Source organism: Fukomys damarensis, unplaced genomic scaffold, assembly GCF_012274545.1.
Source record: "Fukomys damarensis isolate Sample0158 unplaced genomic scaffold, DMR_v1.0_HiC HiC_scaffold_12, whole genome shotgun sequence".
NCBI classification, from domain to species: domain Eukaryota; kingdom Metazoa; phylum Chordata; class Mammalia; order Rodentia; family Bathyergidae; genus Fukomys; species Fukomys damarensis.
The window spans coordinates 53,321,405-53,335,876 of NW_022900924.1; the positions used below are offsets into that span (position 1 = coordinate 53,321,405).

At 46.6% G+C, this 14,472-nt stretch overlaps 1 protein-coding gene across 1 annotated transcript in view; it reads right to left on the reverse strand.

Annotated features, from left to right (window-relative positions):
- Positions 1–4,813, reverse strand: part of Eif2b5 (eukaryotic translation initiation factor 2B subunit epsilon) — an 8,973-nt gene extending 4,160 nt beyond the window's left edge. Inside the window, exons 1-7 of the mRNA XM_010624272.3 lie at positions 4,521–4,813; positions 2,891–3,015; positions 1,728–1,913; positions 1,457–1,634; positions 1,288–1,368; positions 842–919; positions 248–560 (exon numbers count right to left, since the gene is read on the reverse strand). Of these exons, the coding sequence (XP_010622574.1) occupies positions 248–560; positions 842–919; positions 1,288–1,368; positions 1,457–1,634; positions 1,728–1,913; positions 2,891–3,015; positions 4,521–4,721 (1,162 nt within the window). The 5' untranslated portion in view covers positions 4,722–4,813. The remainder of the gene's footprint in view (positions 1–247; positions 561–841; positions 920–1,287; positions 1,369–1,456; positions 1,635–1,727; positions 1,914–2,890; positions 3,016–4,520) is intronic.
- Between the last annotated feature and the right edge of the window lie 9,659 nt (positions 4,814–14,472).

Genomic DNA, 14,472 nt, shown 5'->3' on the forward strand with positions numbered 1-14,472 from the left:
TCTCGCCTTTTTTTTTTTTTTTTTTTTTGCAGTACCAGGGATTGAACTCAGGACCTTGTGCTTGCCAGGCAGGCATGGTACCACTGAGCTACACCCCAGGCCCTGTTCCTTCCTTTTTAAAGGTAGTTCTACTCTAGTTTTTTATTGCCGAGGACTACCCTCGTGTGTCCATCCTTGCTTTTGGAAACAATCCGGGCCCCTGGTTCCTACTCCTAGGATGGCTGGCGTGATGCCCTCGTGTGCTCACCAATGTGGCAGCCGGGGCCAATGACACTGTTGGTGATGGAGCAGTTGCTGCCGATGACAGTGCCAGGGCCTAGGAGCACATTTTCCTCCAGGACGCTGCCGTGGCCCAAGCTGACCTCAGGCCCGCGGTAGATATTGTGTCGGGAATGAGTGCAGCTATGGGAGGCGCTGTCGGTGAAGTTGGCTTCTGGGGTGAGGGGGTAGACCCAGCGGCGGACAACGTCGGCACAGACAGCCGAGTACATGTGCAGGTTGGAGACCCGGGCACCATACTCCCGAGCTGTTACGTGCATGTGGATCTGGTTCCCCAGGATCTGAATGAGAAGGACGGGAGGTCACCTGAGCAAGCAACACAGGAAGAACATCGCCCAGCACTGTAAAATGCTTTTCTAAGCCTCTTCAGTTCCCTCCGCCTTTTACTGTTTTGGCCAAAGAACATGCGGGTTTCCTTTGAAGACTGTCTCCCCCAACCTCCCAGCTATTTTCTTCCCTTATAAGGCTCCACGAAACCCAAAAGGGATAACAGATTACGGGAATGAGATAAAATGCTGCAGCAGCTTACCCTTCTAGAGAGGTGTTGGAAGCTTTTTCTTACCTCCTCATTCACTAGCAGGCCTCGCACAAAATCATCTCGCGTTTGGTAATCAAAGTTGTCGGTGAAGAGCTGAGCTACCTGTGGGTGGAAGTGTGTCGGGCTAAGGCTAGATGCTGTTCTGCAGAAGCAACGATGAGTGACCCAGGGACCTGGTAGACCCAACTCAGGACTAGGGTCGAAACTCAGTGGTGGAGCACTTGGTTAACATGCAAGAAGCCCTAAGTTCAACCCCCAGTGTTGTAAGACAAACAAACCAAACAAACCCGTGACAGCTGAACTAGGCCAGAAACCCAGAGGTTCCTAATATACCAGGGACAAGATAATAGCATCATTTGGTCTTACTACAGAGGAGAAAAGAGAGAAAAATATACTCTGGCCTGTGGGCAGACAGCAAGACCCCCTGAGGGCTACACTTTGGACATGTGGCTCCAGCCCCGAAAGCTCACTTGCGGAGAGCAGATGCTGATGTGACAGTCCAGTAAATCATAGCGAATCTCCACTCCATCTCTACTGCCCTGGAACAGACTCTGTGGGGAGAAATACAAGGACTTGAACCTGTCTCCCCTTCTGAAGTCAATTACTTTCCCACCTTGGGTTTCTTAGTTACCCACACACCAGAGGAAATGAGAAACGGCGGAGGCCTTGGGTTTTCTGGAAATGCAGTATCCGGTTTGTGGCACTATCCACAGCTACCACCATGTTGTCCTCATGGCAACGAGTAGGGTGGCTGGGGGATGATTCCTTGAAGATCATTGTCATCACAGATACATTTTTTTCCAGCTTCCGCCTCAACCTATGAAGGACAGGAGGGAGACAGCTGCAAAAGAGCGGCCTTAAGAGTTCTGCGGGTCCCTAACCTTGGTCCCTGGCACTTTCCCATCCTGACCTGTGCTCCTCCAGGGCTCTGGTAATGTTGATGTTTGAGATGACGTCTCCATACACCAGAAGGAAGTCAGAGCGCACCAAGGCCTTGGCGTCAACATCACGGAGGACATCTCCCAGCGATCTATACAGCTCTGACGTGATTATTCGAACCACATTGAGGGACGTAGGGCGGCACCACTTGGATTTCCTACAGGAAGGAAAGGGTGAAGGAAATGAGTAAATGGATCTAAAGAACATGTGGACCTTCCCTACCTGCCCCCATTCAGCATTCACACTTTCTTTATGGCCTTTTTGGACTCCAGCCAGCGTCCTCAACTTCAAAGAGATTTATGAACTATAATTAATGCTTTCAGCATTCTATGTTATTAGTTCTGTTTTATGGGTTAGAGAAATATGGTTATTTCCTCTTACGCCTTGACCTCTGTCCCCAAATCCTGCTGAAACCTAAGGGTATAAAAGAATTTTGGATATACACTTTCCATGTCATCTTTCCCTTGAGGTCCGTATCAAATTTAGGAACTGTCTAATGGTGACCCTACTAATAGCTAGTCTTTATTTCCTAAGCTTCCATAAATTCTGAGATTTATTCTTTCCTTAGATTTTTTTCTTTCCTTAGATTTTAACAAACCTTTGTGAAGGGCTTTTTATGTTTATGGCACTACACTAGACAGCGGGAAAACAGAGATGCAAAAGAGCTCATTCTTGTCCTTGCAGGGAGGAACAGATAAAATTTGGAAACTCAGTGGAAAAACAAAGCTGTTATTCCAAGAAGTTACATATTAGAATCATTAAATAAAAAGCAAAACCCAAGTAAGATTCAAATAAACCTAAGTGTCTTTGAGGTTGGGTCAGTGGGGAGAGATAGCCCTTCACTACATTTCCCAGGCTGGTTTTGAACTCTTGGGCTTAAGGGATCTCCTCCTCCACTTCCTGAGTAGTTAGGACTCCAGGCACTGCCTCATACAAGTGTTAGTCCAATTTTTGTCACAGGAACCTCCAAATGGACAGATACACAGCTACAGCTGCTCACCTCACAAGTGAAGCAGGCACCCTAGACCTTACCATGGGATCTACACAAATAACTGTTTTCCTCCTAGCATTTCCCCTAATCAGTCACATCCACCCTGATCATAAAACATGGAAAGAAAAGTCACCGGGCCTTACAGTAAATGTTCTTTGATTTGAGCAGCCTTCCAACAGCAAAAGACAAAGGTTTCCTGTACACCTGTGGCTGTCAGGAATTCCAGAGTGTAGTCAATTAATGCCACGTTGGCCAGGGGTAAGAGGACCTGCAGGGCAGGATATGAAGAAAGTTTTGAGTTCTTGAATCCAACAGGGTCCTCAGGGTACCCAATTACAACAATAAATTTCACTCATCTATCAGTATTTCCAAATACTAGTTTTACTTCATCTTTCTAAACCAAAAATAAACAGGTTTCTGCTTTTTTTTTTTGTTTTGAGATAGGGTCTCACTGCAGTGCAGGTTGGCCTTGAACTCACTACATAGCCCAGGCTGGCCTCAAACTCATGTCAATCCTCCTGTCTCAGCTTTGTGAGGGTTGGGATTATAGGCATGTGCCACTGCACGCAGTGGTTCCTGCTTTTGACACTCATAGCATGTGCAAAGCTTGAGGCTAAAGTGTTTCAAATTTGGGTAAGGTAAGCACAGGATCTATTTGTCTAGTATTAGACACAGTTTCCAGGTTTTACAAAAGACAGAATTGAACATTAATCAAATATCCAGAATTCTAAGCACTACTAAAGCTTTCGCTGGCATAAAATTTCCTTCTTTTATCTCTCTCTCTCTCTCTCTCCTTCCCTCTCTTTAGTTTTGTACTCATGACTTATTTGGGCCTTCAAAATGAAGCTACATATAGCCCCAGCTCTTTTTTATCTTTTTGGTACCAGGGATTGAACTTGGGTCCTTACGCTTGAGAGGCAGGTAGTGGAACCACTAAGCTAAATCCCTGGCCCATAGCCCCAGCTCATTTTATATTTTTCAAGATAGGGTCTCATTAAGTTGCTAAACTGCCCAGACTAGGCTCAAACTTGTGCTTCTGCCTCAGCCTCCCAGAGTGCAGGAGTTACAGGCCTGTGCCACCAGGCCTGGCTCCTTGAGCCTTTTCTAAGAGTCTTGAGCTAGTAGTCCCTCATCACTTATCAAAAATGAACAGCCATTAGGCCTTTTGGAGGGTTGTTAGGGAAGATTTTCCTGAATTTCAATGATTTTCCGGTTAGATCCCAGGACTAGCTCAGTCTAAATTCCTATTTTTAGATAACTCAAGAGCTGACAGTAACCAGCCACTAAACCCATTCTATCCTCCTTTAGACAGACAGCAATGGTGATCATTAAAACCTAGAAGGGGGGAAAATGTACACTGCCTTGAGCTATAGCCTGCCCTTTTTAGGCTACCGCTTACCCCCTCAGAGGCAAAGAGAGACGTTGCTTTCCAACTAAGCATCTGTTCCACAAGGTTAGAGGCAGTGCAGGCTCCTCTGGGGCCACTGATTTTTGCTGTGAAAGCTTCCCTCCCTCAGCATTCTTTCCACATTTAACTCTCCATCCTGCCAGACCTGGGGTGGACAACCCTCAGGGCTCACACCTGCAAGCCACTCACTTGGTCAAGCAGTCATCAGAGTTTTGACAGCCCTTCTGCTTTCCTCCTAGCCAGATAAACCCGACTTTAGAATAATCAAGTCTTTCCCGGGCGAGCTTCACCAGCCAGCCATAAGGATAACCCGCTCCTGCACCACCACCCTCCCGGCCTACATCTGCTCCCATGCCGGCGCTCACCCGAGGCTGGTCCTTGGAGATCGGGAAGAAGCGACGGTTGAAGCTATCGGCCACAAGAACTGCTTGCAGGGGCGGCGGCGGTTCCTCCTCAGTCGCTCTGGCTCCCCCGCCAACGCCGCTGCCGCCTCCGGGTCCCCCGCCACTTCGCTTGTTGGCCCGACTGGCGGCCGAACCAGGTGCTGCCACCATAGTGGCCGCCATCTTCTTCCCTTACGGCCACCACTTCCGCAGGGAAGCGGACACCGCACGCAGTAGGGGACAAAAAGCAGCCAGCATAGGAAATGCGAAAGACTGATAGGAGCCAGGCAGGGAGGGAGAAATGCGCATGCGTCTCTCCTGCGGGGGGGGGGGAACGCCCCTCCCTGGGAGGTCTGAGTGGAGGGGCGTGGCCGGGCCCCGCAGCACTGAGCCTTGGGAGAGCAGGGCGGACGGGATCTCTTGGACCGCAGGCTCATCACTAGGATTGTAGGCCTTCATTTGTACAAGAAGAAACGAAGAAGAGCCCTGCGGCGTGATGGGACTTGTGGTTGCCTCATCGAAGGAGACAGAGCCTGGTGGGATCTATAATCGTCCGGCAGGTTCCCTGCCTGAGTGCTGCAGTCACCTCATGGCCCCGCGGCTAGGGACGAGCCAGACTCCCGCTCTGCTGGGGGAGATCCGCTTAAACACGGAGCGTGTGCGTGTGCGTGCGTGCGTGCGTGTGAGAGGGGGGGGGAAGGGGAGGGGGAGGACGGGAGGGGGGAGAGATTGATTCTCAGGACCCGGGATGGTGGGCCGGTGACGTACAAGCATTAGCCCAGTTAATTCGTCACACCTTTGCGACGCACGCACCTCACTTCTTTTGTTCCTCCTCTTTTTCCTTCCCCCCCCCTTCTTTCTTTTTTCTTCTTTTCTTTGGTGCTGGGATCAAACTTTTGTTTTCTTTTTTGAAGACAGGGCCTCGCCATGTAGCCTAGGCTGGCCTGGAATTTAACAGCGATACTCCTGCTTCAGCCTCCTGGGTGCTGGGATTATAGGCGTGCACCGACACTCCTGGCAGCAAACATTTCTTGAACTCTTTTTTAAAAACTTTATTTTTTATTGGTACGCGTTGGCAGTAACACGATTACCTTCCTCACGGGGAGTTGGTATATGTACAGAACACATCTTTTTTCATCTCCTCTCACCTTTCCTTTCTCTGTTGGGCCCCTTCCTATTTGCAAGAGATCTGTCTTCTATCTTCCTATTTCGTGTTATCTATCCTTTTGTTTGTTTTTGTATTTTGAGTTTCTTTTTTTGTACCAGGGATCTAACTCAGGACCTTGTGCTTGCGAGGCAGGCGGCAGTATTTTGAGTTTCTTATACCAGAAAGACCATGCAATATTTAAGTTTGTGGGTCTGATTTATTTCACTTAACATTACAGTCTCAAGGTGCATCCATTTTCCAACAAATGACTGGGTTATGACCGAGTACTCCTCCATTGTGTGTAAACACCACATTTTCTTGGTCCGTTCATCTGTCGATGGACACGTAGGCCACTTCCAAGATTCAAGTGTACTGACGTGTGCTGCTATAAACATGGGTGTGCATGGATTGCTGTAATGCGATGTCTTGAACTCTTAGAAAGATGTACGAGTACTCCCAGCTAGTAAGTGGAAGAACTGGTACTGGAAGCCGAAATGCCTGAATTCCTAGTTAGTTCCACAGCTTTTCTGCCAAGTTATGTGGGGAAATGGACTACTTTAGCATTCGTTCATTGATTCATGCACTCACCCTATTAGACTACACTGTGGCTGGGTCCAACTCGGGAGTAGCAGCAAGCTCCAGGCCCGACTCAGAAGAGCACAGCAGTTTGGGGGAGAGACTCGTGGCTGCAGAGGAAACCGTGCCCACGGTGGGGGACACGGAGCTGAGGTCTTTTGTTTCCAGCCCGGTTTAACTGTCAACCCCCAGCTCTTGGGACCAAAGAGGCTGTTCTTTCTTTCCTCCCGGTTCATTAGGGCTCCGAGTGAAAACCAATCGATCTTGGAAATTTTAGTCTGGATCAGGAAAGGAAGAAGGCAATTCAGTAAAAGTTTTCTGTTAGATGAATGTCCTTTGTAGAGGTGAGACATTAAATAGGTGATTTGAGTGAAGTGACAGGTTCTTTTTTTTTTTTTTTTTTGGTACCAGGGATCAAACCCAGGGCCTCACCCTTGCTGGGCAGGTGCTGCACTGCTGAGCTACACCCTCAGGCCAGAACTCATTCCCATAGCAGAGCAACCTATTCAAACTGGATACAGTTCCCAGCAGCCTGCCGCTGAGGAGGCTGGGGAGGAACCAGCATCTGCTGTATCACCCTGAGGAAGCAACAGTGACCCCCATCCCTCATGGCCTCACCACCAGAGTATTTTGTCAACAGTCGGGACTTTCTACCAGTCTATGGGTGTGTGGTGTGTGGTTTAAGTCCGCTTTCCTTTTACTTTGAAACGAAGACACCTTTTCATGTGTTAAAGGATTGCATTTTTGATCACCTGTTCAGATTCTTTTTTGTAAATTAATAGATAGATGCTCCTTCACTTATGGGGTTGCCTCTTGATAAACCCATTATAAATTAATAATACAGTAAGTAAAAAATGCATTTAATGCTCTTAAGCTAACCTGACTCCATAACTTAGTTGGCCTTAAGCACATATATTAGCTTATAGTTGGATGAAAACACTTAGCACAATGCCTATTTATAATAAAGCATTGAATATCTCAGATATTCACACAGATTTTTTTTTTTTTTTTTGAGACAGGGTCTCGCTGTGTGATTCAGGCTGGCCTTGAACTCACCAAGTAGCCCAGGCTGGCATCGGACTCCCGGCAATCCTCCTGCCTCAGCCTCCGGAGTGCTAGGATTATAGGCCTGCACCACCACACCCGGCATACATGGATATTTTGTAGACTTGATGGGATGTGAAAATGCAAAACATTCAAAAATGCAAAATTCAAAGCTGCTGGCCACCCAGTCCACTGTAGAGTATTATTTATCTTTGTGCTTCTGCTCCCTACTCTTTTTTTTTTTTTTTTTTTTTTTTTTTTTGGTAGCCGGGATCAAACTTGGGTCCTTCCGCTTGCGCGGCAGGTGGCAGCACCACTGAGCTAAATCCCTGGCCCTCTGCTCCCTACTCTTGCCCAGCCTTATGGTTACAGATCACTTGGCCTGGGAGAAGATCTAAACACCAAATTCAAAGTATGATTTTTACTGAATGAATATCACTTTTTTTTTTATGGTACCGGAGGTTGAACTTTGGTTCTTGTGCTTGTGAGGCAGGCAGCTGAACCACTGAGCCAAATCCCTGGCCCTTTTGTTATTTTTGAATATCACTTTTGAAGACTGGCACATGCCTGTAATATCAGCATCCAGGAGGCAGAGGCAGGAGGATCACTGAAGTTGAAGGCCAGCCTGGGCTCCGTAGTTAAGAGTTCAAAGCCAGCCTGAACTACACAGCAAGACCCTGTCTCAAAACGATACAAAACAAAATCTCCACTGTTCAGTTGAAACAAGTTGAGAAGTTTTAGAAGAAATTTAACTAAAAAAACATATGGAATTTTCAAAAAGAAACCTAAGTCATTATCACCGCCTGTGATTGGGTGGGGATGAAAGGTGGGAGTCGGGCAACAGTGCCCCCTACCGGTCATCGCTGTGCTCCCTGCGGAGCTGGGCTGGGCACAGTGCAGCCTACCCGGAGGAACCCAGCTGGGCGGGGGAGCCGGCAAGGGGCCCCCGGTCCCGGCTGGCGCAGGACGGCCCCAGTCCTTTGTCCTGGATGGAGAGCAGCCCCGAGTTTCCTCACAGCAGGGTTGCTGGTCACCTGCCGACCTCTGCTGAAGAGAAACAGGCTGCGTCTCCCAGCGCCAGCCCCTGGAGGTCCCGAGTCCAGGGTCAGCGCTAGTGTTTGCTGCCGAAGACCGTAGAGCGGAGAGAGTCTAACCCAGCCGGAGAGAAAATACCTGTCACCCAAGGGGACAAAAATTAGGTTGACTTCACTAGATCAAAAACGGAAGCCAGCAGAGAAGGGTTTAACATCTTCAAAACGTTGAGCGAAATGGTGTCAGCTAATTGTCTTTCAAGAACAAGAGTAAAATAGTTTGTAGATAAAGACGGAGACAGTTGACCATCAAAAGAGGAAATCTCTCCTTCCTTCCCTTCGCTTATTTCCATCTTCCTCCCTTCGTCTTTCTTTTCTTTTATTTTTATTTATTTAAAAAAAAATTTTTTTTGAGACAAGGTCTCACTATATAGTTGAGACTGACCTGGAACTCACTATGTAGCCCAGGCTGGTCTTGAACTCACAGCGATCCTCCTGCCTCAGCCTCCCGAGGGCTGGGATTACAGGTGTGTGCCACCACGCCCCCCTTTCTTTCTTCTTCTTTTTTTTTTTTTAAAGAGTAGGTCTCACTATGTAGTTCTGGCCTTGAACTCACTATGTAGCCCAGGCTGGTCTTGAACTCACAGCGATCCTCCTGCCTCAGCCTCCCGAGTGCTGGGATTACAGGTGTGTGCCACCACGCCCCACTTTCTTTCTTCTTCTTTTTTTTTTTTTAAAGAGTAGGTCTCACTATGTAGTTCTGGCCTTGAACTCACTATGTAGCCAAGGTGGGCGTCAAACTCATAGCAATCCTCCTGCCTCAGCCTCCCAAGTGCTGGGATTGCAGATGTGTGCCACCCCACCCAGGGTGCTCCCCCCGTATCTTTTTTCTTTTTCTTTTTTCTGGTACCAGGGATCGAACTCGGGTCCTTGAGTTTGCGAGGCAGATGGCAGAGCCAATAAGCTAAATCCCCAGCCCTTTCTTTTTCTCGTTAAGGATTAAACCCAGATCCTCCATGAGCTAAGTATGGTCTCTACCACTGACATACGCCCCTCAGCTTAAAGGAGCTTCTAAAGTTACACTGTCCAATGTACCCACTAACCACATATGGTTATTCAAATTTAAATGATGCAAAATTAAAACTCCAGCAATGCAGCCATATTTGCCACGTTTTAAGTACTCAATAGCTGCATACGGCTGCTATGTTGGACAGGGCAGACAGGGAACGTTTCTCCCACTGTGGAAAGTTAACAGATATCCCTCAAAAAGAGGAAGAAAATTCTAGAAGCAGGGTCTGAGAGGTAAAAGGAAGATATAGTAAAGAACACTGACTGAGTAAATGTAGCCAAACATTGATGATATAAAGAATATCGTTATGGGATTTAGCTCAGTGGTTCCGGCACCTGCTTTGCAAGCGCAGGGACCTGAGTTCAATCTCTGGTACCAAAAAAACAAAACAAAACAAAACAAAAAATCCGTTAAAAAAAGAATATCGTTATATTTTAGATCTAAAATGTCCCCACAAGTGTCATCAGTGTGTTCATCCATAGTGAAGTGGGCCTGGGTGGAGGTGGTCACCTGGAAGGCCGTGTTCCTGTGCCCAGCTCCTCCCTTCTCTCTCCACTTCCGGTCTGCCATGGGCTGGGTAACCTCTGCCAGGCCCTCCTGTCATCCTATTTCTGCCTTGGAGATGGTGGACCCTGAACTGAAACCCTCAGCCAAATAAACCTTTCCTCCTAGAAGTTGCAGGTGCCAGGTATTTTGTCCCAGCAATGGGAAAGTGGCTAAGACAGATACTAATGTCTCAGTTGGGAGGTTACAAATAAAAGGGCTAAGTTCTGTATACACATAAGTCAGAAGGAGGTGATTAGAGTTAAAACACCCTGTGATCTTTTTAGATCCATTTAGACTGGCCCAAGAAATGAAATTCAGCAGCACAGTGTTTACAAATGGCACACGTAAAACACAAGGATTCAGAAAAACTGAAAGTAATAAGATGGAAAAAGATTCACCAGATAATTGCTTCCCAATCTGTTGGTAAACTTTACTAGAAATTGAAAAATTCACTGTGTAATGTTAAAACTTCACTGGGAGGATAAAGTATTTTGAACTTGGTATATCTAAAAATGAAGCTTTAAAACATAGAAAGAACTGAAAACTGTAAGAAATAATTGATAAGCTCATTATCCTAATACGACACCATTCATTTTATTTAATTTTGTGGGTTTTTGTTTTTTTCAGATGGGTTCTTGCTACGTAGTTTAGGCTGGCCTTGGACTCATGGCAATCCTCCTGCCTCAGCTTCCTGAATGTTGGCATCACAGCTGTGTGCCACCACTCCCAGCAAGATATTTAAAATATGTCATCATTCAGTAGGGCAGGCAGATACGAGTGAGGATACAGAAATACCACAATCATCTTGATCCAGTGGACTTAGTGAAAACTCTGTTTAATGCATTAGATGATATGCATTATTTTCATAATGCTTATGGAGTGTTTGGGAGCACTATATCATCTTTGTCTGTTTTCTGTTGCTACAGCAACATGCCAGAGACTGGGTATTTTTTTATGATTTTTTTTTCCTCATTGAGTTTATTGGCACATTTTAGGGATACAGTACAGTTACATTCATCATTGGGATCTTGTACCTTTACATGACAGGTCTTGGTTCTCATTTTTTCCCCTTGTCCCTGCCCTTCCTTCACCCTGTCCTCTCCTCCCCATTTACAAACCTTTTTATTTCCATTTTTTCATTTTTTCCTATTTTTTTCTTTCCCTTATTAGGTTCCCCTACCCTTCCCACCTTCCCTACACCATTAGCCCCTTTCTTCCTGTCCATCATACCGTTAGGATGTTATGTACCATTATAGTTTTTCACACCAGAGAAACTATTCGGCATTTACACATATGTGCCTTATTTATTTCACTTAGGAGTATATCCTCAATATGCACCCATTTTCCTATGACTGAATCTAATCTCTCATTCTTTGTGGCTGAGTAATATTCCATTTTATAGAAAAGCCGCATCTTTATCCATCTCCAAATGATGGGCAAATGGGCTGTTTCCAAGTGTTAGCTATTACAAACTGTGCCGCTATAAACATAAGAGACTGGGTAATTTATAGAGAATAGAAGCTTATTTGGCTCATAGTTCTGGAGACTGGGAAATCTAAGAGCACAACAGGCCTTCCGTGAGGGTCTTCATGCTGAATTTTATTTTTGTTTTTGGGTTTTTGTTGTTGTTTTTTGAGATAGGCTGGCCTTAAACTTGCAGCAATCCTCCTGCCTCTGCTCCCAAGTGCTGGGATCACAGGTGTCCGGCTCTTGTTGCATTTAATATGGGGGTGTGGGACCCTGACCACTGTGCAGCCGGCATACAGTCATGCACATTCCTTTCTGCCCTGCTCCCAGGTAAGATTAGAACAGAGTGTTTGGGAGCCTGGTACGGGTAAACGAGATAGTGACTCAAGGCCTTGCCGGAACAGAACATCCTGGAGTTTAGAGAAGATCAACGTAAGAAACCAGGCGTGCCCTACACCCAACCCCCTTAGATAGATAGCAGAAAACTGACCCCTTGCCCACTTGCTGTGCTCGAAATCCTCTCCCCCTTGCCTTTAAAAACTGTGCAAACCCCTGAGCTGGCGCCTCTCGGAGCTACTTGGCTCCAGGAAGGCTGTCTGGCCAGACTAACAAAGGTCTGTTTTCCAACTAGTCCGGTGTGTTCCTTCCTGGGTGACTCTCGCTGTCTGTCGAGCTCCCGGAGCCTTGCTGGGCTATAGTCCCAGCATCGTGGAGGCCTCCCCGGCTGTTCATGCTCCTCCGAGTGGAAGTGAGACTTTAGGTCTTACAGGGGAGGGTATTATGGAGCCAGTGCGCTAGCTTGGGGCTCTCTTTTCCTCTTCTACTTCCTTCTCTCTTTTTTTGTCATACAATTCCTTTAAATTTTTAAAATTTTGAAACAAGTTCTCACAAAGTTGCTCAGGCGAAGCTGGAGCTTGTGATCCTCTTTTTAAATTTTTTATTCATTTTAAAAATTATTTTTTGAGCCGGGCGTGGTGGCGCACGCCTGTAATCCCAGCACTCAGGAGGCTGAGGCAGGAGGATCACTGTGAGTTCAAGACCAGCCTGGGCTACAATACATAGTGAGTTCCAGGTCAGTCTCAACTATACAGTGAGACCCTGTCTCAAAGCCGCCCCCCCCCCAAAAAACAACAACAGCAAAAAAAGAAAATAAAAGAATACTTTTGATATAATATGATTTGGGGCTGGGAATTTAGCTCAGTGGTTTCACCACCTGCCTCTCAATCACAAGATCCAGCATTTGACTCCCGGTAACAAAAACAAAAAACAAAAACAATATATGTGTGTGTGTGCGTGTGTGTGTGTGTGTGTGTATGTATATATAAAATTTAATTTAATAAAAAAAAAGTTTTGTCCTGATAAAGATATAAAAAGAGAGCTAATGACAAAACTGAAAAGCTTACATATGTCAAAAGAAAGCTTGTAGAGGCCAGGGATTTAGCTCAGTGGTTCCACCACCTGCCTCACAAGAGCAAGGCCCCGAGTTCGATCCCCAATACCAAAAAAAAAAAAAGAAAAAAGCTTGTGGAAATAGTTTATTGAAAGAAATACGTATGATTGCTTGTTAGTTTGGAAGAGCTCAGTTTGTTCCTGAAACAAAAGTGCTTGAGAGAGTGATTTGCATTGCAACAGAGTAGATGTGAGAAAGAAAGCATTAAAAACCCACCCCATTAAAATACATGTTAAAGGGCTAGGGATTTAGCTCAGTGGTGCTGCCGCCTGCCTTGAAAGCTCAAGGTTCCAAATTCAATCCCTGGTACCAAAAAAAAAAAAAGTTAAAAATTTTAGAAGAGGCTTTACAGGAGATTATGGAGTAGTTTTGACCTCCCCCAGGGGTTGAGAACTCTTTGAAAATAGATTGGTTGGCCGGGCGTGGTGGCACACTCCTGTAATCCCAGCACTCGGGAGGCTGAGGCAGGAGGATCACTGTGAGTTCGAGACCAGCCTGGGCTACATAGTGAGTTCCAGGTCAGTCTCAACTACATGGTGAGACCCTGTCTCAAAAAACAACAATATGGGCCAGGGATTTAGCTCAGTGTTTCCACCGCCTGCTTCGCAAGCGCAAGGTCCTGAGTTCAATCCCTGGTACCACACACACACACACACACACACAAAAGAACAACAACGAAACAAAAAACAAAACTTGTTACAGGGATGGGGATTTAGCTCAGTGGTGCCACTGCCTGCTTCAAAAGCTCAGGGTCCTGAGTTTGATTCCCTGTACAAAAACAAACAAGCAAACTTGTTATAAAAAGCGTCCAAGTGGGGAATGACCAGGACTTAAAGAAAAACAAGTTTTTCCCAGCCTTGGGCAGCCCCCACCACCTCTCTCTCCCCTAGTAGCTGTAACTTCTTGTTCTGGTACAGATAAAATTGGCAACTATATCCTGTAAACAAAGTTTAGGTCATTTTGTTCTCATGAGATTCACAGGCTCTGTTTTCTTTCAAGGCTAAATTACATAACTGTCTGCCCTCGTGCTGTTTTTATAAACTCGCTTGCAGCATCACTAATAAGACTAGCCCCTCCTTGACCAAATGCATAAAAACTAAAACTTTTCTTTATTCAAAGCTCTTCCTTTGAGCTGGTGTTCACATAAACCTCGAATAAAATCCTTCTATTTCCCAGTGGTCTCTCCTGTCTCTCACATCCTGAAATACTGTGACAAGACAGAGCCAGAGAGGTCTGCAGAATGATTTTTGGGGGCCCGTTGTCGCACAGAGCAGGGGGACCTCGCAGCCAGGCTGAGGGTGCTCGTGAGATGCAGGGACTGGGGGGGACGTTTCTGGGAGAGGAGGACACTGAGCAGCAGGATCAGGCTGGGACGGGCAAAGCGTAGCAGGGATGTGGTCACCCTGGAGCTTGGCGGACAGAAGGCGCAAAGGCCGAGCCGGTGCCCGGAGGTGAGAGGCCTCTCACAGCTGGCACACAGCCGTAGTGCCCATGTGCTCCGGAGGACAATGACAATGATGAGGGAGGCGGCCGGGAGGAGCAGGGAGAGGCGGGAGAGCAGGTGTCCATCAGGTGCCCGAACCCGCACCCAGGGCTCCACTCGC